The 25,980-nt window shown below is 42.8% G+C and overlaps 1 protein-coding gene across 1 annotated transcript in view; it reads right to left on the bottom strand.

Annotated features, from left to right (window-relative positions):
• The window catches only part of LOC117523180 (WD repeat-containing protein 11-like), a 378,317-nt gene that overhangs the window by 218,789 nt on the left and 133,548 nt on the right, over positions 1-25,980 (bottom strand). The window contains 1 exon segment of the mRNA XM_034184623.1: positions 1,779-1,863. Within this exon segment, the coding sequence (XP_034040514.1) occupies positions 1,779-1,863 (85 nt within the window).

Genomic DNA, 25,980 nt, shown 5'->3' with positions numbered 1-25,980 from the left:
TCTCCACAGTAATAATGAGGTAGCTTCAAATTTTCTGTCTGTTTCAATTCTTTTTTTTGCGCACTGCATATATCTTTTGCACGAGGCAGAGCAGGTGCTCTGACCACCTCTTATACAAACACAAAACTAACATTTCACACCGACACGAGGTGTTTTTTTGTTTTTTTTATCTGCCTGCAGTGCGCGTTGTACATGTGACAAAGCAGCTGATCCAAAAGTGCTGCATCTTTGGATAACAAATGCATCTTCATCTTTAGACACCTCCATGCTTGTGCACAGTGTGCGTACAGTAGCAGGAGCCTCATCGTGCTTTTAGACATGTCCACAATGCCCCCTGTGGCTGACTTTCACACCGCACCGCACTGCTGACAGCCTGTTTTTTGTTCTTTTTTCTTTTCTTTTCGGTGGCACTTAGGTAAACGTGTCTGAAATAGAATGTGCAACTATGTAACTTCACACGAGTCTGCAAATTAGTTTGGAAAAATGTTCACAATGCAGAGAATGTAGTTAGTAGGGCTGCAACAAACGATTATTTGGATCATCGATGAACCTGATGGGGTTTCGACACGATTAATCGGATTAGAGGGGATTTTTTTAAAAATGTACCAGGGAAACAATTTTTCTCTCCTTCCATCACTTTATTTAACAACAGAACATTATTTGAAAACTTAAAATACTTGAAAATCAACAAATCGTCAAATGTCCCTTGGCTGTTGAAATCTAAAATAATAAAGAATAAAACATTTTATAATAAAGAACAAAAAGAATTATTTCAAATGACATTGCTTTATCAAAGTGCTGAGTTACCATAAAACAACATTGAAACATATAAATGTTATAAAATATATGGTGAAAAAAGAGGTATTTTTGTTGCTGCAAATGAGCAATTAACATAACCAGTTATATGTGCAACATTCTCTGTATAACTTGTAAACGATATGGTCATTTCACAATGACACGTGACTCATGTCTGTTTCTCTAAAATTGTATTGTAGCATTATTAGTTATTATTACTATTATTATTGTTGCTATTATTATTAATATATAAATAAAAATAAATGAAAAAATATTATAATGTGTAATACATTTGACTTTTACAAAAACAATCGCTGAGCCATTAATTATTATACAGAAAACAAATGCACAAACATGCTGAAATGCCAGCAGCTTAATGCTAACTTTAACATCGAAAACGCCATAGACATGCTAACGCGTTAGCGTCGGCGTTAGCATAAAATACATCTATCAACTGTTTCAGAAGACCATAACAGGTCAGTTTAACATAAAAAGGTAAACATTCCTCCCAGACATATGCTCTTTAGGGTTTTAGTGGAGAAAAATTAAGATAAAGCGAAATAAAACAAATGAAACCAACGAAGCAGCAGCTCGAAGCACTCCTTCACTGGTTCAAGATTCAAAGCAAAGCTCGGTTGATCATATGGAAGAAACGAAACATTTGTGGTAAAACAAAGTTATTTAGCAACTAATCGATGACTAAATTAGTTGACAACTATTTTAATAATCGATTTTAATCGATTAACTCGATTAGTTGTTTCAGCTCTAGTAGTTAGTATTTTACTGATGAATAAATTGGCCCATTTCTGCGAGCATGCACACAAACGGCATTAGAATTTTACATACATGCTCATTTTTGTGTTTTTATAGACATTGTGAATTCTTACTGGTGACATACATTTCATTTCAAGTGCACACTGAGCACATCCTGGATATTTGTGGAAACAGAGTTATAGATATTAAAAGACAAAGTAAAGTCTTACCTGACTTCACAAGAGTGGACACTCAGCTCTTTGTGGAGAAGACCACTGGTGAGGTTATAGACCAGCACAGACCCATTACTCGTACCTGATCAAGAAGAGAGAAAGAACAGTGCATCAGAAAGACAGTACAAGATAGACGGAGAAAGATAAGAGGTCACATGGCACTCTGGTACTCAGCAGGATCCTCAGCAGGATCCGACGGCTGTACCTCTGCATCCTCCTCATTACTGAGGTAAAGCAACATATCAAACCACGTCACTCAGCTGACATCACACAGCTTCAGCTGTACCACATCTCCACGTTCCTCATCAAATTACAGAGGATTTAATACAGATATGCTGATGGAAAATGTTTTGTCACATTTGGGTGCTTATGCTGTCACAGGGGGAAAAGATTGCAGATAAAACCTATTGTGAGCTTTACATATCGGGAGCACATTTCAAAGAAATCAGCTTAAATGTTGAACTGCAGGAAAAGTTGAAAACAAGCAAGTGCGCACTTTCTTAGTGATGACCTCGTTCACAGTCACAGATTTCTGACTAGGAATCTCGAACGGCAGTGCCTCACTCAGCTTGTTTTGTCTGCTGAGGATGACAGTGCCACCAGTGTTTTCTGTAAGTACCTCAAGCAGAAGGCTAAAAACACAAGAAAAGCAAACAGCAAAAACAGTACATCGTAACAACGAGTGTCTGGAGTCACGCAAGCCCAGGACCCACATACGTCATTTGCCGTTAACAGCTTCAGGTGCAGTATCCTGATTTTAGACACTTCAGCCACAGTACATCCAGAAAGTACTCACACCAATGAACTATATATATATATATATATATATATATATACTCAACAAAAATATAAACGCAACACTTTTGGTTTTGCTCCCATTTTGTATGAGATGAACTCAAAGATCTAAAACTTTTTCCACATACACAATATCACCATTTCCCTCAAATATTGTTCACAAACCAGTCTAAATCTGTGATAGTGAGCACTTCTCCTTTGCTGAGATAATCCATCCCACCTCACAGGTGTGCCATATCAAGATGCTGATTAGACACCATGATTAGTGCACAGGTGTGCCTTAGACTGTCCACAATAAAAGGCCACTCTGAAAGGTGCAGTTTTATCACACAGCACAATGCCACAGATGTCGCAAGATTTGAGGGAGCGTGCAATTGGCATGCTGACAGCAGGAATGTCAACCAGAGCTGTTGCTCGTGTATTGAATGTTCATGTCTCTACCATAAGCCATCTCCAAAGGCGTTTCAGAGAATTTGGCAGTACATCCAACCAGCCTCACAACCGCAGACCACGTGTAACCACACCAGCCCAGGACCTCCACATCCAGCATGTTCACCTCCAAGATCGTCTGAGACCAGCCACTCGGACAGCTGCTGAAACAATCGGTTTGCATAACCAAAGAATTTCTGCACAAACTGTCAGAAACCGTCTCAGGGAAGCTCATCTGCATGCTCGTCGTCCTCATTGGGGTCTCGACCTGACTCCAGTTTGTCGTCGTAACCGACTTGAGTGGGCAAATGCTCACATTCGCTGGCGTTTGGGACGTTGGAGAGGTGTTCTCTTCATGGATGATGCAAAGGAGATTTGTTGCACTGCATGAGGCAAATGGTGGTCACACCAGATACCGACTGGTATCCCCCCCCATGAAACAAAACTGCACCTTTCAGAGTGGCCTTTTATTGTGGGCAGTCTAAGGCACACCTGTGCACTAATCATGGTGACTAATCAGCATCTTGATATGGCACACCTGTGAGGTGGGATGGATTATCTCAGCAAAGGAGAAGTGCTCACTATCACAGATTTAGACTGGTTTGTGAACAATATTTGAGGGAAATGGTGATATTGTGTATGTGGAAAAAGTTTTAGATCTTTGAGTTCATCTCATACAAAATGGGAGCAAAACCAAAAGTGTTGCGTTTATATTTTTGTTGAGTCACACATTTTACCACCTTATTCCAAAATGGATGAAATTAATTTTTTCCTCAAATTTCTACACACAATACCCCATAATGACAATGAGAAAAAGATTTTATTTTTATTTTTTTGATTTTTGCAAATTTATTAAAAATCTAAAACCTCTGAAATCACATGTACATAAGTATTCAAAGCCTTTACCATGAAGCTCAAAATTGAGCTCAGGTGCATCCTCTTTCCACTGATCATCCTTGATGTTTCTACAGCCTAACTGGAGTCCACCTGGGGTAAATTCAGTTGAGTGGACATGATTTGGAAAGGCACACACCTGTCTATATATAAGGTCCCACAGTTGACAGTCAGAGCACAAACCAAGCATGAAGTCAAAGGAATTGTCTGTCCGTGACATGAGGCACAAATCTGGGGAAGTGTACAGAAACATTTCTGCTGCTTTCAAGGTCCCAATGAGCACAGTGGCCTCCATCCTCCATAAATGGAACACGTTCAGATCCACCAGGACTCTTCCAAGAGCTGAACACCCGTCTAAACTGAGCAATCAAGGTTGAAAGGTCTTAGTGAGGGAGGTGACCAAGAACCTGAAGGTGACTCTGTCAGAGATCCAGCATTCCTCTGAGGAGAACGTTCCAGAAGAACAACCATCTCTGCAACAATCCACCAATCAGACAGAAGCCACTCCTTAGTAAAATGCACATGACAGCCCACCTGGAGTTTGACAAAAGCTACCTGAAGGACTGACACTAACTAACGCATGCACGCCTCCCCTACCAAGATTTCTACCCCCCGTGTCTCTGCCGCTGACACCCCGCCCCCCCCCCCCCAGGCCTCGGCTCTGCCACTCCCCCCAAGCTCGCAGTGCGCGGGAGTGTTAAAGCTCAGCGTACATAAACAATCAAATGTATATGTGCTGTGTTTTATTTCTGATGTGTGCCATTATTACGTTCAATAATAACTGTGGATTAATTGCTATTTTTTTTTTTTTTTGTCTGAGGTAATTGGGTGTGATATGAATTGCCCTTTTAGGGATCAATAAAGTTGTTTGAATCTTGAATTGAATCTTGAATCTAACGTTTTGATGTAACTTTACATCTTCATCAGAGTCCTTGGAAAGAATGGGTGGTGAAGCCCTTAATAAAAATCATAAACAGGTATGATTGTTTGAAGGAGGCATTGATTACCTGAAAATCCACCCAAATCTACAAAGATGCTACACTCATTACATCCATCCATTACATTCTGCAACTGTGGCAGCACTGGTTTTCCAGGCATCCTAAAGACACCAGGAGCATGACGCAAGTGTGAAGCTTGCTGTACCTCCTGTGTGCCACGGGCTGGAAACTCACAGGTTCAACGCTGTTCTGCTTCAAAACAAAAAGGAAAGCAGTCAGTCGAAGTGTTTGTGTGTTTGTGAGCACATGCTCTCTCTCACACAGCAGTTAGAGTGGGAGGAGGGACGAGTTGTGCTGTGACAGTGCAGCCTGCAGCAGTGTTGTTGTTGGAGGAAGTGAACAACAAAACATCGGTGGAATAGATTCCTTTTCTAATTAATATCTAATTAGATACTCATTTATAGTATTGATTAGTACTGGAATATACAATTTGTTTTTTTTGACAACACAATGTGGTTGTGTTGGATTCATCAGATAGTGACTGTCGATGTGCACCGGGCAAGTCTGAGTGTGAAGTGACTGGGATGAGGATCAGCACCTCCAAATCTGGGACAATGGCACACTGTAGGAAAAGGGTGGACTGTCCCCTCTGGGTCAGGGAAAAGTTACGAGCACAAATGGAGGAGGGGAAGTTATTCACGAGTCAGGAGTAAGACGGAGCGTCAATTCGACGGATGGATTTGGGCTGCGTCCGAGACCCTGTGGACACTGTATGGGAGCGTTGTGGAGAAGAAAGAGCCAGAATATGAAGATTTAGATTTACTAAATCATGAGCTTTGGGTAATGACTGAAAGATCAAGGCAACAGATACAACAGATACAAGTTGTGGAAATGAGGTTCCTCTGTGCACTCAGGATCAGAGAGAAGCTGAAGCCAGCTGAAGTGGTTCAGGCATCTGGTGAAGGTGCTCCCAGGTCATCTCCCTGGGGAGGTCTTCCAGGCATGTCCGACTGGGAGGACGGCCCAGGGCAGACCCAGGACACACTGGAGGAATTACATCTCCCAGCTGACTTGGGAACACCTCCAGATCCCCCAGGAAGAGTTAGAGGACTTGGACGGGAACCGAGAAGCCTGACATGAGCTATTTGGTCTGTTGCCACCATGACGCAGACCCAGACTGACAGCAGAAAATGAATGAATGAATGAATGAATTCCTTTTAACAATCCAGTTTTAGTTACTGAATTATATTATATTTCTGTCTTATCGCCAAAACACCTCTTGAAACTTTCCACTCTTTTTTTTTTTCTGAAACTGCAAACACAAAATCTAATGTTGAAATATTAACAAAACCTCTGCCTCCCCTTGTCAAAATCAACCACCCAAAACAGCTTGATGTGTACCTAAAGCCGAACAAAGAGTACAGATCAGACACCAAGCCAGTCAAAAGAAAAACACTACACACAATGTCAAAAAAGTGGAAAGCAGTGCACAGGGCATTTAGCTTTATAATAGAATAAAGGAATCTGTGGATTCCACATTTACATACAGCAAAAAAATAAATGAAATAAAAAGACAAAGGCAAATTGTAACATAAAAAAATATTGAAAAACTCATTATGCAGAAAATGGAAATGAAAAATCTAATCAGCAACTAAACAACATTAAACAACACGTTACCACAACCCAAATGCATGACCTGCAGGCAGGTATGAAAGTGATGAAATAAGAAAAAAGCTGAAACCAAAAATTACTAGGGGGTTCTGGGGGCATGTCCCCCAGAAAATGTTTGATTTCTAGAAGCTCTGAGATGCAGCCTGGGGCTATTCCAGACAATAAACTGCAGTGAGTGCAACACCCATTTTGGTTTCCTTACTCACAATCACTCCTCTAGTAGAATTCTCACAAGAATTTACAAATATATCTTTTAAACATAAAGTAAAAGAAACTAATCATACCTGTGAAGTAATGCACAACCACTTTACTTCACCTGTACAACATAAATATACTTCAATCTACTTGTAAATTTTCCAACCTGTCGTCTACAGATACGACTGGTTTGGCCACTTCTTTTCTCATCTTTACATCTTTGAAAAGTGGACTGTTGGATGGAATGTTCCATGACATTTGTCCTCAGACCACTTAATGACACAGACTAAATTTGACCTGAATGTTTTGTGTGCATACCTGAAAAATATCACTTGCGTACAGTCTAAACTGATCAAACGAAAGCCTTCATATCTCTGTCCGGGACAGCAGGCACCATGAAATATTCTATTCTTTGCTTATTACGCTTACACAGACACAGGCAGCACAAATGTTTGATGTAACACATATCGTTCAGATATAACAATGCGAGCATGTCACCCGAATACAAGGTCAAATACAACACTCTTCATCCAATCACATAACTGAACTGATCCACCAGCAGGGCAAGGCCTGCCCACCTGAGCACAGGCTTAAAACATAGGCAGGGTGCGATGTCGTGGTCTTGTTTGCAACATCGGGTGGGACGCTTGCTTCAAGACCCCAGCACTGTCGTAGTAACTCTCTGTTCATTCTGTGAAGGCATCCTTTCAATACAACATCTGTTTTTTGAAGTCTGTTTCCTGTCAGTCTCTGAGTCTTAAAGTACACTTACCACATAAAATTACCGGGAGGGGATCTGAAGGCAGAAAATCTCCTACAGGATGGACACCATACGATGCTGTCAAGGATTTGCTAAAACCGGGCAGCGTGTAGTTCATCCGTCTGGTCTTTACAACTTCACAATGTTTACTGCTAGTGACATGACTTCCCAATGCTTTCACGTAACGTGAAGTGTAACTAATGAAATCCTGACAGAAAATGCACAACACCGTTCCAGGCACATCTCTTGCAAATACATTCGCCGAGATGCAATCAACTGTCTCCTGGCTTCCCGCAAGCTTTGTTTGCACAACACGTGCAAACTTGGCCTGGACAACCCACATCAACCACCTGTACAGGAAGGCACAGAGCAGGCTGTACACTCCGAGGAGGTTGCAGTCATTTAGCAACTGCAGGAAACTAATGTGGATGTTCTACCAGTCCGTAGTAGCCAGCTTCCTATTTAGCAACTGCAGGAAACTAATGTGGATGTTCTACCAGTCCATAGTAGCCAGCTTCCTCTTTTACACCGTGGTGTGCTGGGGGGGGGGGCAGCACATTCAAAAAGGAGACATCCAGGCTGGACAAACTTATCAGGGGGGCTGACTCTGTGGTTGGCATGAAGCCGGACTCTCTGGTGACAGTGACAGAGAAGAGAACACTGGACAATCTGCTGGACATTATGGACGATGCCAGTCATCCTCTGCACACCGTCATCAGCAACCAGAGGAGCCTCTTCAGCCACAGACTGCTCCTTCCCAAGTGCAGGACCAACAGACTGAAAAACTCCTTTGTCCCTCAGGCCATCAGACTTTACAACTACTCACTCAGGGGGAGGGGGAGCAACAGGAAGACAAAGGTTGGGAAGGAGAGGAACTGTAGTAGCCAGTAAACCAGTATGTCTGGTATTTAAATTTGTGTATTTATATTGATATTTGCAAACTGTTTTTTTTTTTTTTTTTTAACGTTCACTTTTGATACTCTGTGTGCTTCTTACCCTGTGTGCTGCTATACAATGCTGCTGGAACCTCAATTTCCCCGAGGAGAGACTTCCCAAGGGATCAATAAAGTTCTATCTAATGTAATCTAACGATCAAGCCAATCCCACCTGCAATGACTTTTCACTGTAGAGTAGATTTTTCTAAATCGTGAGTCATCTTTACAGTCCAAAATAATGTTAGCCATTTTGATATATTACTATTTGGTGCGATAAACAACAGACAATCTATTTATAGCTGGCTGTTAACAGCCCGCGGCACAAATACACCTGCAACAACACAGTTTATACTTTCCGGAAAACTTTCATCACTGGCTGTACTGTGTCATTGTTTTGGCTGCTTTGAGCAGTTATATAAGACTGATCGTTCTGCTGGGATCCAAGACCTCTCCAGTGACTGCATGGACTGGGTGTTGGTTAAGGTGATGGAGACCAGTGTCTTAGGAATCTCTGTCAAGAAGGAAAGGTTTGCTGAACTTCATGGATGATGCTGTGATCTTTGTGGAATCACTGGATACCTGTTAGGATTTACGGTGGTCGTGGGTCAAGACTAAGCAGTTGTTTCAATAAGTTGCTGGCCTCAGTTATGAAGATTGTAACTGTATGCAGTGCAGAGAGATTCACTTACCTCAGCAGCCGGGTCATCAGCCTTTAACTCTGTGGGTTCAATGGACGTGCTGGTGCATCCAAGTGTACTTTCTGTCATGTTTATATTAACAGATTAGCAACGGAACATCATTGGGACTTCATTCACTGAATTCCATCCATCCATTTTCTTCCGCTTTATCCGGAGTCAGGTTGCGGGGGCAGCAGCTCAAGCAAAGCCCCCCAGACCTCCCGATCCACACACACCTCCCCCAGCTCCTCCGGGGGAACCGCAAGGCGTTCCCAAGCCAGCCGAGAGATGTAGTCCCTCCAGCGTGTCCTGGGTCTTCCCCGGGGCCTCCCCCCAATGGGACGTGCCCGGAACACCTCTCCAGCGAGGCGTCCAGGGGGCATTCGGAAAAGATGCCCGAGCCACCTCAATTGACTCCTTTCGACGTGGAGGAGCAGTGGCTCGACTCCGAGCTCCTCCCGAATGACCGAGCTCCTCACCCTATCTCTAAGGGAGCGCCCAGCCACCCTGCGGAGGAAACTCATCTCGGCCGCTTGTACTCGCGATCTCGTTCTTTCGGTCATGAGCCAAATCTCATGACCATAGATGAGGATCGGAACGTAGATCGATCGGTAAATCGAGAGCTTTGCCCCCCTACTCAGCTCTCTCTTCACCACGATGGTCCGATACAGCGACCGCATCACTGCAGATGCTACACCGATCCATCTATCGATCTCACGCTCCATCCATCCCTCACTCGTGAACAAGACCCCGAGATACTTAAACTCCTCCACTTGAGGCAACGACACTCCACCGACCTGAAGAGGGCAAAGCACCTTTTTCCGGTCGAGAACCATGGCCTCGGATTTGGAGGGGCTGATTTTCATCCCGGACGCTTCACACTCGGCTGCAAACCGCCCCAGTGCACGCTGAAGGTCCTGATTTGACGAAGCCAACAGAACCACATCATCCGCAAACAGCAGAGACAAGATTCTGTGGTTCCCAAACCAGACCCCCTCTACACCCTGGCTGTGCCTAGAAATTCTGTCCATAAAAATAATGAACAGAACCGGTGACAAAGGGCAGCCCTGGCGGAGGCCAACGTGCACTGGAAACAGGTTTGAGTTACTACCAGCAATGTGAACCAAGCTCCTGCTGCGGTCGTACAGGGACCGGATAGCCCTTAGCAAAGAACCCCAGACCACTCCCCACAGGGTGCCCTGAGGGACACAGTCGAACGTCTTCTCCAGATCCACAAAACACATGTGGACTGGTTGGGTGAACTCCCACGAACCCTCGAGCAACCGATGGAGCGTGTAGAGCTGGTCCAGTGTGCCGCGACCAGGACGAAAACCACACTGCTCCTCCTGAATCCGAGGTTCGACCATCGGTCGAATTCTCCTCTCCAGTAATCTGGAATAGACCTTACCGGGGAGGCTGAGTAGTGTGATCCCCCTATAGTTGGAACACACCCTCCGGTCCCCCTTCTTAAACAGAGGGACCACCACCCCAGTCTGCCAATCCAGAGGCACTGTCCCCGATCGCCACGCGATGCTGCAGAGGCGTGTCAGTCAAGACAGTCCCACAACATCCAGAGACTTAAGGTACTCAGGACGGATTTCATCCACCCCAGGAGCCCCACCACCGAGGAGCTTTCTAACCACCTCGGTGACTTCGGCCTGGGTAATGGATGAGTCCGCCTCTGAGTCCCCAGTCTCTGCTTCCTCTTTGGAAGACGTGATGATGGGATTGAGGAGATCCTCGAAGTACTCCTTCCACCGCCCGACAACATCCCCAGTCAGGGTCAACAGCTCTCCACCTGCACCGTAAATAGTGCGGGTGGAGAGCTGCTTCCGCCTCCTGAGGCCGACTGATAGTCCTCCTCCATGGCCTCCCCGAACTCACTGAATTCCACGTATTGCTTTTTGAAAGTGGCCCACAGCATCAACCCACAAAAGCACAAAGCCACCTCCAGAGTGTACTTAACAGAATTACAGCATAGTAGACGTTTGTTTCTGGTCTGACGAGAAACAATGATCTTTGTCTTCATGTTGAAATGCTTTTATTGTGGAGTGCATCCAGTAACACAAGAGAAATCAGCAATCACTTTTAAGGAAAAAAAAAAGGAGAAGCCAGCGGAAATTACTTTGACTATAGGTTGTCAAATCTTAACTTATAGGAGATATAAGATGCTGTCTAACTGCACCAATCAGTTATTACTGAAAACACTCGCCGAAAAATCTTTCTTCTCTATTTTCAAATTGTTATCACACTATCAACCATCCTGGGAAACAGTGTTTGTCCAAATAAAGAACAAACAGTGATTCAGTCTTAAATGCCCAAACATGTTTCTATTGGTGAATGATGGATTTATTTTTCTCTGTTAATTATAATTCTAATAATTGGTGAGCGTTTTGGGTGAGTGTGCTTATTGGATTTTATCGATGTTGATACCATTATCGATTCCGCTTATCGATCTGATTCCTTACCATTTCCCTTATCGATACCTCCTGTGAATTTTCTGTGTGCTACAAGTAGGCTTTACAGGTTTTCTATGTCAACAACATTTTATTGAGTCTTAAAGTAAATAAATATGAAATTGGTCACTGGATCCTTAAACTCTGAACATAAATAAACTCTACATGGTGGATCCTTGATCACTGGACATAGAAAAAACTGTAGCATTTCCTTTCAGACATTAACGGCATGGATGTCTCGCCATACGTCTGAGCTGAACTCAGTCAGCTGCTGGAGTCTGCAGGTCTGCAGCCATACAGTCTTGGGCTGCTGCACGTCAGTGCAGGACATGCTATTTTGGGAGAAAAAAAACACTTTGATCTATTGCAGTTTATTGTTTGTATTACAATGTTTGGAAAGAGGTGTTATTTGATTTAAACGGTGATTCGCTTTGAAGTTATTAATTCCGAGCAGATTCTATCTTTCTAAATTGACTCTGCAACAGAACGGAGCAATGGAACAGAGAACGATTCTTGTTTCTTCCTCGCAACAAGACTTTTTCGCAGCAGTTCCAGTTAGTCACTTTATCCGCACAAAAGTGACTCTCTATTGACATATTTCAATGGCTTTGAGAGGGGATAAGAAGGGGCGTTACCACTTCGAAGACGAGTGAAGCAATGATCCAACGAAGCAGCAGATCGAAGCACTGCTTCATTGGTTCAAGGTTCAAAGCAAATGACTCGTCAACTATTAAATTAGTTGTCGACGGTTTCAATACTTGACGTAGTTGTGACTAGTCATGGCAGCCCTACTGTCATGCTTTATGTTGAGTCCACTATGTTATGTGTCGACGCGGATTGAGGAGCGAACCTGCGTCAGACAGAACCCAGCGCATAAAATAACCAGAAAGCGGTTCCAACAACAAAAACAATTTATTTTTCACCTGTGCCTAAATAAAATGTACAAAACCAAAACCAACGTCCTTCTGGAGGAGTGACTGCTGGCACGCTCTCCAGCGCCCGCAAGGAGAGAAGTCCGGCGCTCCTGGACCCACTACCACCAGACAAACACCCCCCAGGTGGACACGACAAACTGACTCTCTGTGAAGCAAAGAAGATGTGAGGTAAGTCAGCAGTTACAACGTCTTTCAAAAGACACACGCTATCAGCAACACATTCAGGTCTGTACTTTTTATCTTTATGCAAATGAGCAGCTTCTCACAACAAGTGGAGGATCACTTATCCTGCACGCCACAGCAGTGAGAAGCAAGCTGCACAATTCTCATCACAATTCAAGTATACTGTGTAACAAAACACCAAGGTACTATCAACAATTAGTCAAATACTTAATTACCTTTAATGTGTGCTGACAGCATGTGTCCTCACCCTTCCTTGCTTCACGGCTCGATGTGTCAAACCCAGGTGCGGTCCTCAGCGTCTCACAAACGAACATCACAAGGTCGAGTTCCCGGCAGTTCTGCTTGAATCACACATGCCTTAAAAGCAGAACGCCATCCAATTATCTGCTTCAGTTGAAAGTCTTTAAGGTTGCATGTGAGCACCAGTCACAGGTGCTTCACATGATGTTGATGAGGGTGAGGATTCTTCAGCCAGCACCTTCTCCACAGACAAATCAGTTCTCATGCCACCTGAAGAGCAAAGAAAAGAAAAGAACACCAAAACATCCAGCCACACCCCCCAACACACAACACACTATGTAGGTAATGGCTTGTCGCGCTCTTGTGTTCAGTGTTTGTTACTACATTCATGATTAAGCGTGCCTGTATTTCATCAGTGTAATTCATCAGTGTCTATTCAAGTCATGCCTGTTTGCTTTTCCTCGCTGTTCATTAATGTTTATCTCCCAGTGTTTGCACGTTTCCTGCTCCAGCTTTGTATCCATCAGTTCCTGTGATCATCCTGTTTGTTATAAGTCCCTGGTCGTTGCTGTTGAAGAGACTCTGTTTTTCTGTTGGGATTTTTAGTCACTCACTTGTCCCTTTCTGTTGGTCACCAGTCCTGTTTGGAACATTAAACACCTTGTTTTTTCACTCAATCCTCCTGCTCCTCTGCATTTGGGGGGGTCTGACCGTCCTCTTAGCGGACTAAACCATAACAAGATTTCTATGGATTATTTTACAGAATGTAAAAGGCATGGGAATACAGGCATAGATCTACTGGAGAAGGCAGAATACTGGACTGAAATGGCACATTTGAACACAAAAACACAAAAATGACTTTCCCTGGTAAAAAAAAAAAAAAAAAAAAAAAGAACTTCACCTACCCATACATAGCCTGCCCCATCTGAATAAATTATGCAATAAGGGAATTATCAATTAATCATATTCATCATGGCTAATGCTTGGTGGTGAGGAAAATGGTCTCTTGATCAATACCTGGACAGAATGATGGACGCAGAGATGAGTGAACAGGCCCAGTCTTGACACCGCTTGACGCACACTGTTTTTTGCAGATGCTGCACGTAGTTACTGTGGGAAGGTTCTACCAGTCAGGATCTTGCATGACAAGATTTTCATGGAGGCAGTAGATTAGCAAATATTTAGTGGGTTTGTTCACTGACCGTTTATCAATAAGGTAAGAGACCAGACCCAGATGTTCTGTAATACATTGAAGACTATATTACCCAAGTTGTAACTATAGCATTAGTAGTAATTGTTAAACTGTGATCTTTGGTCAGTTCTATAGCATTTTTTATGCTCATACTATGTGTGTCCACAGCCGAGTCCAGACAGATGGCGCTCTAGACCACCTCGGGAATTCATGCCAGACATGAGCCTGTGACCCAGGTCATAGCCCCAGCAATCACACAACTCAAATAAACTGGATTTTCAACACATAACGTGCCTGGGTACAGTGTTCTTTGTGTGACTGGAATTTGTGCTGCGCCATGTCAGTGTTAAAATGCCAAAGTAAGATTACATTTCTTCTCATCTCTGCCTCCTTACTGAATCAGCTCAAGGCCAACACATTTACTTGTGGTGTATATGGTTCTGTTAACAGTAATTATAAAGACTTATTTATGCTTTTCGCACTGAAACATAGCAAATTAAAATCATCCTTCAAACAAATATATCCAGCTATATCAGAGAAAACATGCAGCTTTAATAAGCACATAACTGAGAATATCACAAAAGATTTTTTTTTCTGTAAAGCGTTTGATAAAGTTGGGGGGGGGGGGGGGGGTTAGTTCTATAATTATACTGCCTGTGGTAGAGCCAGGTTCTTGTGGAGAATCTCCCTGGACTGTGCCATCAGTCTGCAAAAGGTGACAGCGAAACGGCCACATGCTGACACAACATCTGGAGGTATTAATGGGCAAGGGGGCATCAACGCGCATGCGTGTGTGTGTGCATGTGTGTATTCAGTCTTCTCCTACTGCTCACTGTTAAGTGGACAAATATTTCAGCAGGAAGTTGGATAAATTGAAGATGAGCCAGTGAAGACAAACAGATAAACAACCAAGAATGCCTTTTTTTTCCTCTGTACACGTGAGGAAAAACACAAAATGAGCAAAAACACTGAATCTGGGTACAACAATTGGATGCACTCACAAACCACCTTTCAAACAACACCTGTTTGTTCACAAAAATATACACAGTAATGAGCCAGATAATGTGATGTCCGACACAGTGCCCTCCAAAAGTATTAGAACACTTGGTGTTTCACACATTTTAATTTGTTGATACCATTTCAAATACAAATAATAATAAAAATACAAAATATAAACATTTATAAAAATGGTCTTCCTTAAAGTCAAACTCAAAGCAAATCTCTACAACTTTATAAAAAATATAAAAAATATAAAAGCCAAGATGATGGGCTGCATAAGCAATGGAACGCTTTGTTATAATACCTGTAAATAATCAGTTTTTATGGCCAGTTTTATTCAGACAAGTCAGGAGATGGATACATGAACATTTCCACATCACTGAATATGTCTTGGACTTTATTTACATCACTTATGAAGAAATGCAAACAGTATGGCATTCTATGGTAAATCTGTGTGGAGTAGACAGTTCTCAAAAACTGAGTGACTGTGCAAAGAGAAGAGAAGAGTGAGGAAAGCCTCCAAGACACCCAGACAACCCAGAAGAAGTTACAGGCTTCTGTGGCTGTGATTGGAGAAATTGTGCATAGAGCATATTTTGCATTTTGTATCCCCAGTTATACAGCTTCATGATGAAGTGGTGTAGAGGAGGATTTTATTAAAAAGAAGAGCTGAAAGTTCAGCTACAATTTGGCAGAAGGTACATCTCAGATTTAAGCCTAGATTTGATGTTTTGGTGAAAGAAAATCCATCTCTGCTCCACTTTCTCAACACACTCTCCTCACTTGTCAGCACATTATCATCAGTATCTTGTATCACCCGAACCTGCTACACATCCTTTCCAGCTCAGTCACTCTGTGTCTGGCCAATCGGTATAAGTTCCTTTCTCCTTCCTTACAGCTCACTATATGCCTTTTCCACTTCTTTTTTCGACTCACACAGCATCTCATTGTACTACTGTCTACTTTTGTCATATCTCAAACTATCCCAATTATTTTTCACCAACCTCTTTGTCCTTACACTTTTCCAAACATATTTATCCACCATCAAGTCTCCTCATCTTCCTTCTACTGTTCAGATGTCACACCGAACACCTTTCTAGCCATCTCCCTCATCACAGCTGGGTCATTCCATCACAGGTCACACAGGGAATTCCAGATCACCCCTCAGTCCTGAGTTGCCAATGTGATATGTTGTTCCTCTGCCAGAGTAATAGTGAAATGCCAAATATTAGGTCCACATCTTGAAAGGTTTTGCAGCTACACCCAGTCAATACTTTTTGGATTTTCCACATTTTATGAAAAAATGCTATTACACCATTTTTTCAACAAGGAAATCAGGGCAGGGGGACCCTGGGTGCCCAGATGGAACCTATCATGTGGGCAATGTTCTCGACGCCTGGGAGAAGTGGCGCGTTGCGTGCTTGGCACCACTCTCTGTGGAAGACATTCTTATTTGTTTTTATGGTAGGAGGGCTTGAGTTATGCGCTGCCCTGACCTATCGGAAAATTGGCAAGATGGCTGCTACCAGAACCACAACCCCACACCTGTCCGTCATGATTAATGAGGTGGGCAAGGCAGTACAATCTCAGACTGCGTTAACTTTTGAACTCAAACGCAAGTTGGAAAACATCTCTGACCAAATATATGCCTTGCAAAGGAAGATGTTGGAGACCAGGGAATATTCATGAATTGGATTTCGATGGTCAGAGGCGTCGCAAATGGAATTTCTATGTTTCTCTGCCTAACCCAAAACATGGCAGCCTTAGCAGCTACCAAAGGTCAAAATGCCCCACTTGTTTTTCCTCCAGAAGGATTTCAATGGCCTTGGTGAAGCATTCGGCTCCCGTCTTATCTGCCCTCTCCTACAGCCTGCTGTTGTCAAAGCAACTCCAGACTTTATGCACACACAGATAGAGACTGATACAAACTCATTTGCACACATGACGCATGCACGTTTATTTGGAAAGTTTTATGTCGGATGTGAATTCATGTTACATGGAAAGTGGGCAGGGGTGGGTTTGAACTGGGAACCTTCTGCACTGAGAGCAAGCATACTTAACTGCTTGTCCACCACCCCTGCTCATCTTGCTCATCTGTTATTTTTTTTTTTGTAATCATTTCTTTTATTACTTTTACCAGTCTAATACTTTTGTTAGTTTTTTAGTGTAACTGCTGTGACTTTTAGCTCACAAACCTGTGTGATTCTTAGGAATGATTGGCATTTCTCTAGTGGTTAGTTTGCGCTAGCTAGGCCAGCTTTCTTTTTCTTTTTGTTTTTAATAATTTCTTTTAATACTGTTACTACCAGTCTAAAACTTCTGTTAGTTTTTTTTCCAGTGTAACTGCTATGAATTATAGCTAATTTTTCTATTCCTGTGTGAATCTTAGGAGTGGTTAGCATTTTTGTTAGCGGTTAGCCCGCACTAGCTTGGCTACATTTGTGAATTTTGTGGTGTACATTAGTCTTGCATGATGCTGGCAGAGAGGGTGGCTCTTTTAGAGCGCTGCGTCCGTAAGCTGGAACAGCTTCTTAGTTCAGTGGAGTTAGATGTTCCGGGCACTCCAGATGAGGTTAGTGTTGGGCCAGCTAGCATGCCTATTAGCATTAGCCTAGAATCGCCGGCTGTGGATGAGTTAGGCGCAGGAAGTCACATAGGGCTTGGTGCCCGGTTGCGGTACCCTGATCACACTCACCACTGCGAAATGTGAATCGGTTTTCTCCCTTGGATATGCCTGTTAGGTCTTTGAGCCCACGGGTGACTTCCACTCCTATCTCCAGGCCGAAATGCTGGGCTTTAGTGATAAGGGATTCTATCACTTGCAAAATCAGGTTACAGATGCCGGCTGATGTTAAATGCATTCCTGTGGCCAGAGCTCCTGACACTGCCTCTCATCTCAGAGTGCTGATGCTATAGAAGGGTAGACAGACAAAGGAACATGACACTAGATATAGCCATACAGTTATTCATGTCAGCGCCAATGATGTCAGGATGAAGCATTCTGAGATCACAAAAATGGACATAGAAGGACTTATGATCTTGCCAAAAAGATATGTCAGCATCAATTAATAGTCTATGGCTCCCTTCCATCCCAGGGTAATAATGACGCGTTAAACAGGCTGACACTGTTAAATAGGTGGCTGGTGCAATATTGTAGACAGCAAGGCTTTAGTTTTATTCAGAACTGGTCTTTGTTTTGGGGCCACCGTAGTTGCTGATGCTGGATAGCCTTCACCCTACTGGAGAAGGCACCGCCATCTTGTCTGTGAACATATATAAAGCTCTATAGAGAGGGTAACATTAGGACTTTACAGCAGGCCACAGAGCAGGTGATTTGAGACCATGCAAGGCTTGACAAATGTGGGTGTGGAATCCATTAGCTTAGCCAGGAAATTAGTGCAGAAAATCCACTAGGTTGATAGTGCAGTTTATGTGGCAGGGAGGGAAATTCGTCCAGTTGAGACTGTGGCCTGTATTCACAGGCGCGTCCATAAAAATCATAGAGGGATATGCTTTACAAACTTAACACCCATTACTCCATTGGATGACGTTGGAATTAAGATGATGTTGAAATTGAGATGACGTTGAAATTGAGACTGGATGACGTTGACATTGTTTTTCCTTTCCACTGTCACCTGTGTTCTTGCTCTAGGGGTTAGTAAAGGTTAGACCTTACTTGTGTGAAGCACCTTGAGGCAACTTTGTTGTGATGTGGCGCTATATAAACGAAAACAAATTGAAACAATTTGAAGTTCATACTTCAGGGCTTTTAGTATAAGTTGTCAGATGTCAGTATGTGACATTTATTGTCCAGATATTAATGACTTTGTCAAAACATCCCATAAAAACATAAAAATACATAGTGAGGACATCGTTGAATTGGGATGCAGTAAGAACTAAATAAGGATTGCACTGACATATTAACGATATAATTAAACCTATTCGGGACTTCACTAACATTGCATAGCATGATATAAACAGGCTCTCCCAGCAGTCTGTAAGACCACATTGTGAAATGTGTCACTCACTGCCCATGGGGCTGAAACTAAACCGAAAAAAAATAATAAAATTGTTTCCTACCTTCTCGTAAAATTGAGGTTAAAAAATTTAGGCATCTGCATGCATGGAGCATATTTGAGTGTGAGTTTAAAGGGGAATATTTGGCAGGAGAGCTGTTTTTCATGACTGTAGTTTATTACTGAACCTACAAGTGGACACAAGAAAACGTGCAGAAGCACAATGCACGGTGCAATATGGATAAAGATAGGATGGGCACAGTGAGACTGTGGTTGCACATAGTGTGATGTGATTGTATATCGTATGAACATTATAAGAATGAAGTGAAATGGTGTGCATGGTAAGATAATTATTGGGAATGAGTTAGATGTGACAACATGGCAGGGATGTAATCAGGATGAAGGATGGACTTGAAAACATCACATTCTTCTGTTATGACATCATCCTCGTTGAGTCAAACCTTTCAGGACAGAGTTCATGGTCTTCATCTGAGTGTGATAGTGCCCTTAGTACCAGTGCCTCTATGCTATACAACATAGCTGGTCTCTCTAACATCTTCAAATTTTCCCAGATAGCATTTTACCGTAACTCATGTCAACCACTCTCGTCTCCCCTTTGCACCCTGTCTGCACTTCACTGCTTCACCTCTCTGCCAATCTCTCCACTCCTTTGAACACCTGACTCCAAGTATTTAACTCTGTTGCTACTTTATGAAAGCCATGAAGAAAGACATTGCAGTCATGAACAGCTGTCAGACAATCGTGGACAAATCAAGCATGGGGTCAGATTCAGGAGCAGCTGTCAGTGTTGCTGTGCTTGTGTATGTCACAGAGGAGGGCTGCTCTGGGCCCTGCACCTATCTGTAATGGAGCTGTTACACCTCACACATATTACAACTTCTCAGACAGAAGACCAGACAGAAATGCTACCAGACAGCAACGGTGGTTGCACAGCAAGGAGCACTAAAGAATGACAAGAGAGGAAAAAGTGAGACACAGAAATAAGTGGATAGAGGTCAGGTTCCTGACCTGCTTTCTGGAAATGGGACCGAAGATGCCAATTTCAATCCCCAATGCTTTGGCATCATTGGCTGTAACCTCAGTTCCCCAATTATTAGCACAAAAAAAAAGCAGGCGTAAAAACCTGGTTTCTAGTCTACATTTCTGTTATTAGTATTGAACCCTTGTGGCTGAGAGTAAAACTACAGCAGACTGGAACACTGGGTACGAGGGAGCCAAAGCAGTGTGAAACAAGCACTCATACATGGACTGGTCTGGATTTATCAATCAAGAATTCTGTGTGTCTTTTGATAAACGGAAGAAGTGACAGACGCATTTGTCTGTGAGAAACCAAGACATCATTACTGACAAGGAGACAGTCGTGTTTGTGGGTATGAGATGTGCATAATGCAACAGCATGAATTATTATCCCCACATAAACTGTGTCTGACATCAAGTGAAATATGCTTGCCAAATTAAAGTAGTGTAATTGCACAAACTGTTTTTTAAATGATGTGCATAAGTAGAAGTGTGTGCTGCAGTGCCCAGTACTTCAGTAAGAAGGTATTCACAGCACTTCACTCCTTCCACATTTTGTTATGTTACAGCCTCATTCCAAAATGGAGCAAATTAATTTTTGCCCTCAAAATTCTACTCACAACACCCCACCCAACGACAACATGAAAAAAGCTTTTTTTTTGTAAACTTATTAAAAATAAAAATACAATGCAATGCTAAAATACCCTCAGACGCATGAGCATTATGTTCTTTATAATTTGCAGTTGTTTAGTTAATCATTAAGATCCTATTGTCTTAAGGCCCAGTCACACGACACACGGTGTTAGCTGAACAAAGGAAAAAGTCACAAAGCCACAAATTGTTGAGAAAAAGTGGAGAAATGAGGTGACACTTCTCCCATCACCGAAAAGTCTGCTAGTGCAGAGAGCATAAAAGACCAAAAAGGAAACCGAAACTAACAAAAGAAAAACGAAGTGAACGGTGACCTTGACTCTTTGCAGCTGCGATCTGGTTGTCTTGACAACAGATCTGTCTTCACTACAACAACGTGTGCACGCATGTGCGAAAATAGTTAACGTAGTTGATCAAACATTCTTGCCACTATTGTTTCTGTATGAAAACACTGATTTTCGGCCCACACATGGATGAGTCACGTTCAGCTCATCAGGCCTGCTGCTATGTACCTTTTACTAAAGAGTGGCTTCTGTCTGGCCACTGTACCATACAGGCCTGATTGGTGGATTGCTGCAGAGATGGTTGTCCTTCTATAAGTTTCTCCTCTCTTCACAGAGGAATGCTGGAGCTCTGACAGAGTGACCATCAGGTACTTGGTCACCTCCCTGACTAAGGTCCTCTTACCCCGATGGCTCAGTTTAGAGGCGCGGTCAGCTCTAGGAAGAGTCCTGGTGGATGTGAACTTCTTCCATTTATGGATGATGGAGGCCACTGTGCTCACTGGGACCTTCAAAGTAGCAGAAATATTTCTGTATCCTTCCCCAGATTTGTGCCTCAAGACAATCCTGTGTCAGAGGTCTACAGTCAGTTCCTTTGACTTCATGCTTGGTTTGTGCTATGAAATACATGGTCAACTTTAGGACCTTATATGTAGACAGGTGTGTGCCTTTCAAAATCATGTCCAGTCAGCTGACTTTACCCCGGGTGGACTGTAATTAAGCTGCAGAAACATCTCAAGGATGATTAGTGGAAACAGGAGGCAGCTGAGCTCAATTTTGAGCTTCATGGCAAAGACTGTGAATACTTATCTACATGTGATTTCTTAGTTTTTTATGTTTAATAAATTAGCAAAAAACTTAAAAAAAAAAACTTTTTCATATTGTCATTATGGGGTATTGTGTGTAGAAGTTTGAGGAAAGAAAAGGAATGAACCAACCCTTTTGTGACTTAGTTGAAGTCACAAAAGGGTTGGTGTACTTTATCCTTAATATAATTATACAGTCCCCAAAATTGCTATTAAAGAGCCTGAAACTATATTTCAACAAAAGAGCTAGAAAATGTTGAAACATTGATCAATGCAGAATGACAAATATTCTTTATTTGACAAATGATATGCACAGAAAACTCAATCACTGTGTCCTAGTTTTCAATTCAAAACACCACTGGGAGCCAGCTGTGCAGCGCTGAACCCCAGACCATCTGTGCAGTGATGGGCTTCGACTGCACTGGCGTCACCTCACTGAGTGGGGAAAATTATAATGACAGATCTCTGAAAAAAATAAAATAAAATGTCTGCTTTTACAGGATGGTGATGGTTATTTTGATGTGACCTCCCTTTGCACAGAAGCATAGTAAATAATGAGAGGGAGCTATAGGGGCACCCCTCCTTGCCATGTAGGATCAGTGGAGTCATTCAGCAGTAAATAATGGGGATGAGGCTGGTTTGTTTTACTCTCGTGAATGTCTCGTGAAAGCACGTATCAGAAAGAAAAAAGGTTGTAAGAAGTGTAGGCTGGAGCTGATATTATTCATCTGCCTGTCTGTCGCTCTGAGGGTGGTAATGTATCTTTGAGATATGATTAATTTATGTGGGTTGTGTCGGGGGACCGAGCGCAGCCTATTTTTCAGCTTGACAACTAAACTGACGGCTTGCTGTGTTTGGGGAGGGAACAAGAGAAACAGAGAGGCTTAAAAGAAATTTGGTACACTTGCAAGACTGTGCTCTCACACGCATGCATGCACACACACACACACACACACACACACACACACACACACACACACACACACACACACACACACACACACACACACACACACACACACAGCAACAAGGAGACAAAGACATTCACATTAAAGGCACAACTCTATTCTTAATTTCACATTCATACCTTTGTGCATCATTACTGTGAGATGAAAAATACAACATCTGAAGACAATTACTGTGTAGATGTAAAACAAATAAATCCAAGCTTTGACCGCCCTCCCACCCTCACCCGTCAGTCAGCCCTGCAGCTGTCCCGACGGAGGTTGAATACATCACATTTCAGATCTCTGCCTTTTGCAGCATTTTCTGAGCTCACAGAGTAAAATTTGACAGACTGATGAGCTGTGTTCTCAGTTACCGCCTTCAAAATACCTTAAAAGTCACATGGATGACTTGAATAATGTGTGCATTTCACAGGAAACATTGCAAGTGTCCTTATTCATGCTGCTGCCTGCTCTGTCCCAACTGTAACAGAGAACATCTTCAACTCTTCGAACTGTCAGGAACCTCAATGTCTGTTTTGATTGAGCACTGGGTCTAGACCATCATGCCAGAGCAGGGAGAGATGGATAATGTGCAGGTTCAGGGGTCGTTGAGGACCGGATTGAGAACCCCTGGTCTAGACCATCACACCAGTAGTCTCAAAACATCTAGTTTTTGCATTTCCAGACCAAAGTTGAGCATAAGCCTCCTGTACTGCAATCTGAAATTCAAATGTTCACATATGCATTTGTATCATTGTGTTTCAATTATTGCAACTCGTTCTTCTGTCTCAGTAAATCATCTTTGGCTTCCAAAACATCCCATCTTACCCTGGGTTTCCACAGTGTTCAGAGACACCTGTGACTTTCAGAGCTCTGTATGCTCAAGTTTGAGTGAATGGTCTGGTGTCACTACATGACACTCATCAACATCTCAGCCAAACATAGCCCCCCCCACCTAGTTTACCTTTAGACTTCACACAACAGTAATAGGGGTGACACAAGGAAGAGAAAGCTTACAGCACACACAGAGGGAGTGTTACTTCATTCTCTGCACAGGACGTCCTTACATCACTATTTCTTTACACAGAAAAAGTTTCTGGCTACAAAATCTGAAAATGCTGTTTATAAGACCTTTAAGTGACCAGCAGGTCTCTGAGGTCTGGGTGAGATCAGGGCCCAGGAATTATTCCTCACTCTGGACTCAGCACTAAAGGAGAATTTTCCATTAATGTTGTGGCGATCAAAGTGTGGAACACTAACCCACTGGAAATGATGAGTGGAGACTGTTGATTTGGTTTGAAATACTCCAAAGACCCAATAATCTTAATTGCATTTCACTGCGTCATGTTTGAAATGATGCTTTAAATGCTTCTGTCTTTTGGTTGCTAAGGGTGCTATCTCACTGTGCTGCAATGGTTGCGGAGTAGCTAGAGAGACATACGAGGTCTGTTAGAAAAGTAACGGATCTTTTTATTTTTTTACAAAAACTATATGGATTTGAATCGTGTGATTGCATCAGCCAAGCTTGAACCTTCGTGCGCATGCATGAGTTTTTTCACGCCTGTCGGTTGCCTGTGAGCACGCCTTGTGGGAGGAGTGGTCCAGCCCCCTCGGTGGATTTTCATTGTCAGGAAATTGGCTGATCGACTGCCGCTTTGCTTCATCAAAATTTTTTCAGAAAGTGTGAGAGACAGCCAAGTGGAAACCATCTGGAAAATTCAGATGGCTTTCAGTGAAGATCTTATGGGGATCACACAGATTAAGGACAATTACAACTGGATTAAAGACGGCCCACAGCGGCCGATGGCTCGCCGCGCACCGAGCGGCGATCGACAGGCTCAAACGAACAGATCATTTCCAAAGTGAACGCTTTGATGATCCGGGACGTCGTCTGACTACCAGAGAAATGGCAAGACAGCTGGACATAGCACTTTTTCGGCACATTCCACTGTTACAGGAGTTTCTGTAATGGAAAGAGGAGCGGAGAAATTCGCCACGGAGCCGCTCATGGCGCGGGACGAAAGCACCTCCGTGTTGGTCTCACAGGATAAGCCCTAACATGCCCAGCTCTTGCACCATTCGAAAGATTCAGACGGCTGGACCACTCCTCCCACAAGGCGTGCTCACTGGCGAGTGACGCAACCGACAGGCGTGAAAAAACTCACGCATGCGCACGAAGGTTCAAGCTTGGCTGATGCAATATAGTTGCATATAGTTTTTGCAAAAAATAAAAAGGTCTGTTACTTTTCTTATAGACCTCGTATTTTCAACAAAACACACGAATGAGCAACAATGTTTCAGTTGGAATCTCACTGAAATGGTACCTACGACATGTTAATGTATGTCGCCCAAATGTGGGCTGAATGTCCCACAGACTGGTGTGGGACATTCATAGTGCGTGAATGCCACGCAGCACTCTTGAGCATCGATCACCACTCTCGCGACCTTTGCAGGTACAAGGATTTGCACATGAATGCCGTGCGGCACACTCACAGATGTCGATTGCAACTCGCGCCAGTGAGATAGCACCCCAACCAACTCAATGATAAGAATTTGCAAGATAAAGATTTTTCAAATTAATCTTGAATGTTGCCATACAACATGTTGAGCTACACCAAAAACCATTGCAAGGGGTTTATTTAAACCCTAAACGATTGTTTTAAAGCATTGATTCTTGTCACTGAAGCATGGACGCCTCAGGTCACAGAAAGCGTCCAGAACATTGCTTCTTAGTGACAAACTAATGAATGACTGAGCCAAATGGTAAAATGGTAACCCTGAATTTAGAATCTGTAACTATGATAAATGACTACTCAAATCCCAATTGTGCACCTCCTTTGCATTTATGCAGTGAAAAAAGTGTCAACATGAAAATTTCATTCAATTGCATCAGTGCAAGTTTTTTTTTTTTTTTTTTTGGTGAAGTTCGCTCTTAAGCACACTACAGAAACAACATCTCTCAGAATCCTGTTTCTGGCTCACAGTTATTCAGGATGACATATGGCCATTTTGTCAAAAACTATGATGTCAGAAATATTCTGAAAAATGTTCATAATCTACTTTAATGTAACAGTGACATGTTAGGACATGAACAGAGAGCAATGCAAAACCTCAAAACTTGTCAAATTTTTTACAACAGAATAAAACTAAACTGACACAGG

This window comes from Thalassophryne amazonica, chromosome 13, assembly GCF_902500255.1.
Source record: "Thalassophryne amazonica chromosome 13, fThaAma1.1, whole genome shotgun sequence".
In the NCBI taxonomy this organism is placed as follows: Eukaryota; Metazoa; Chordata; class Actinopteri; order Batrachoidiformes; family Batrachoididae; genus Thalassophryne; species Thalassophryne amazonica.
The sequence above is the reverse complement of the archived record's forward strand: the minus strand, read 5'-3'. Positions and strand labels throughout refer to the sequence as shown.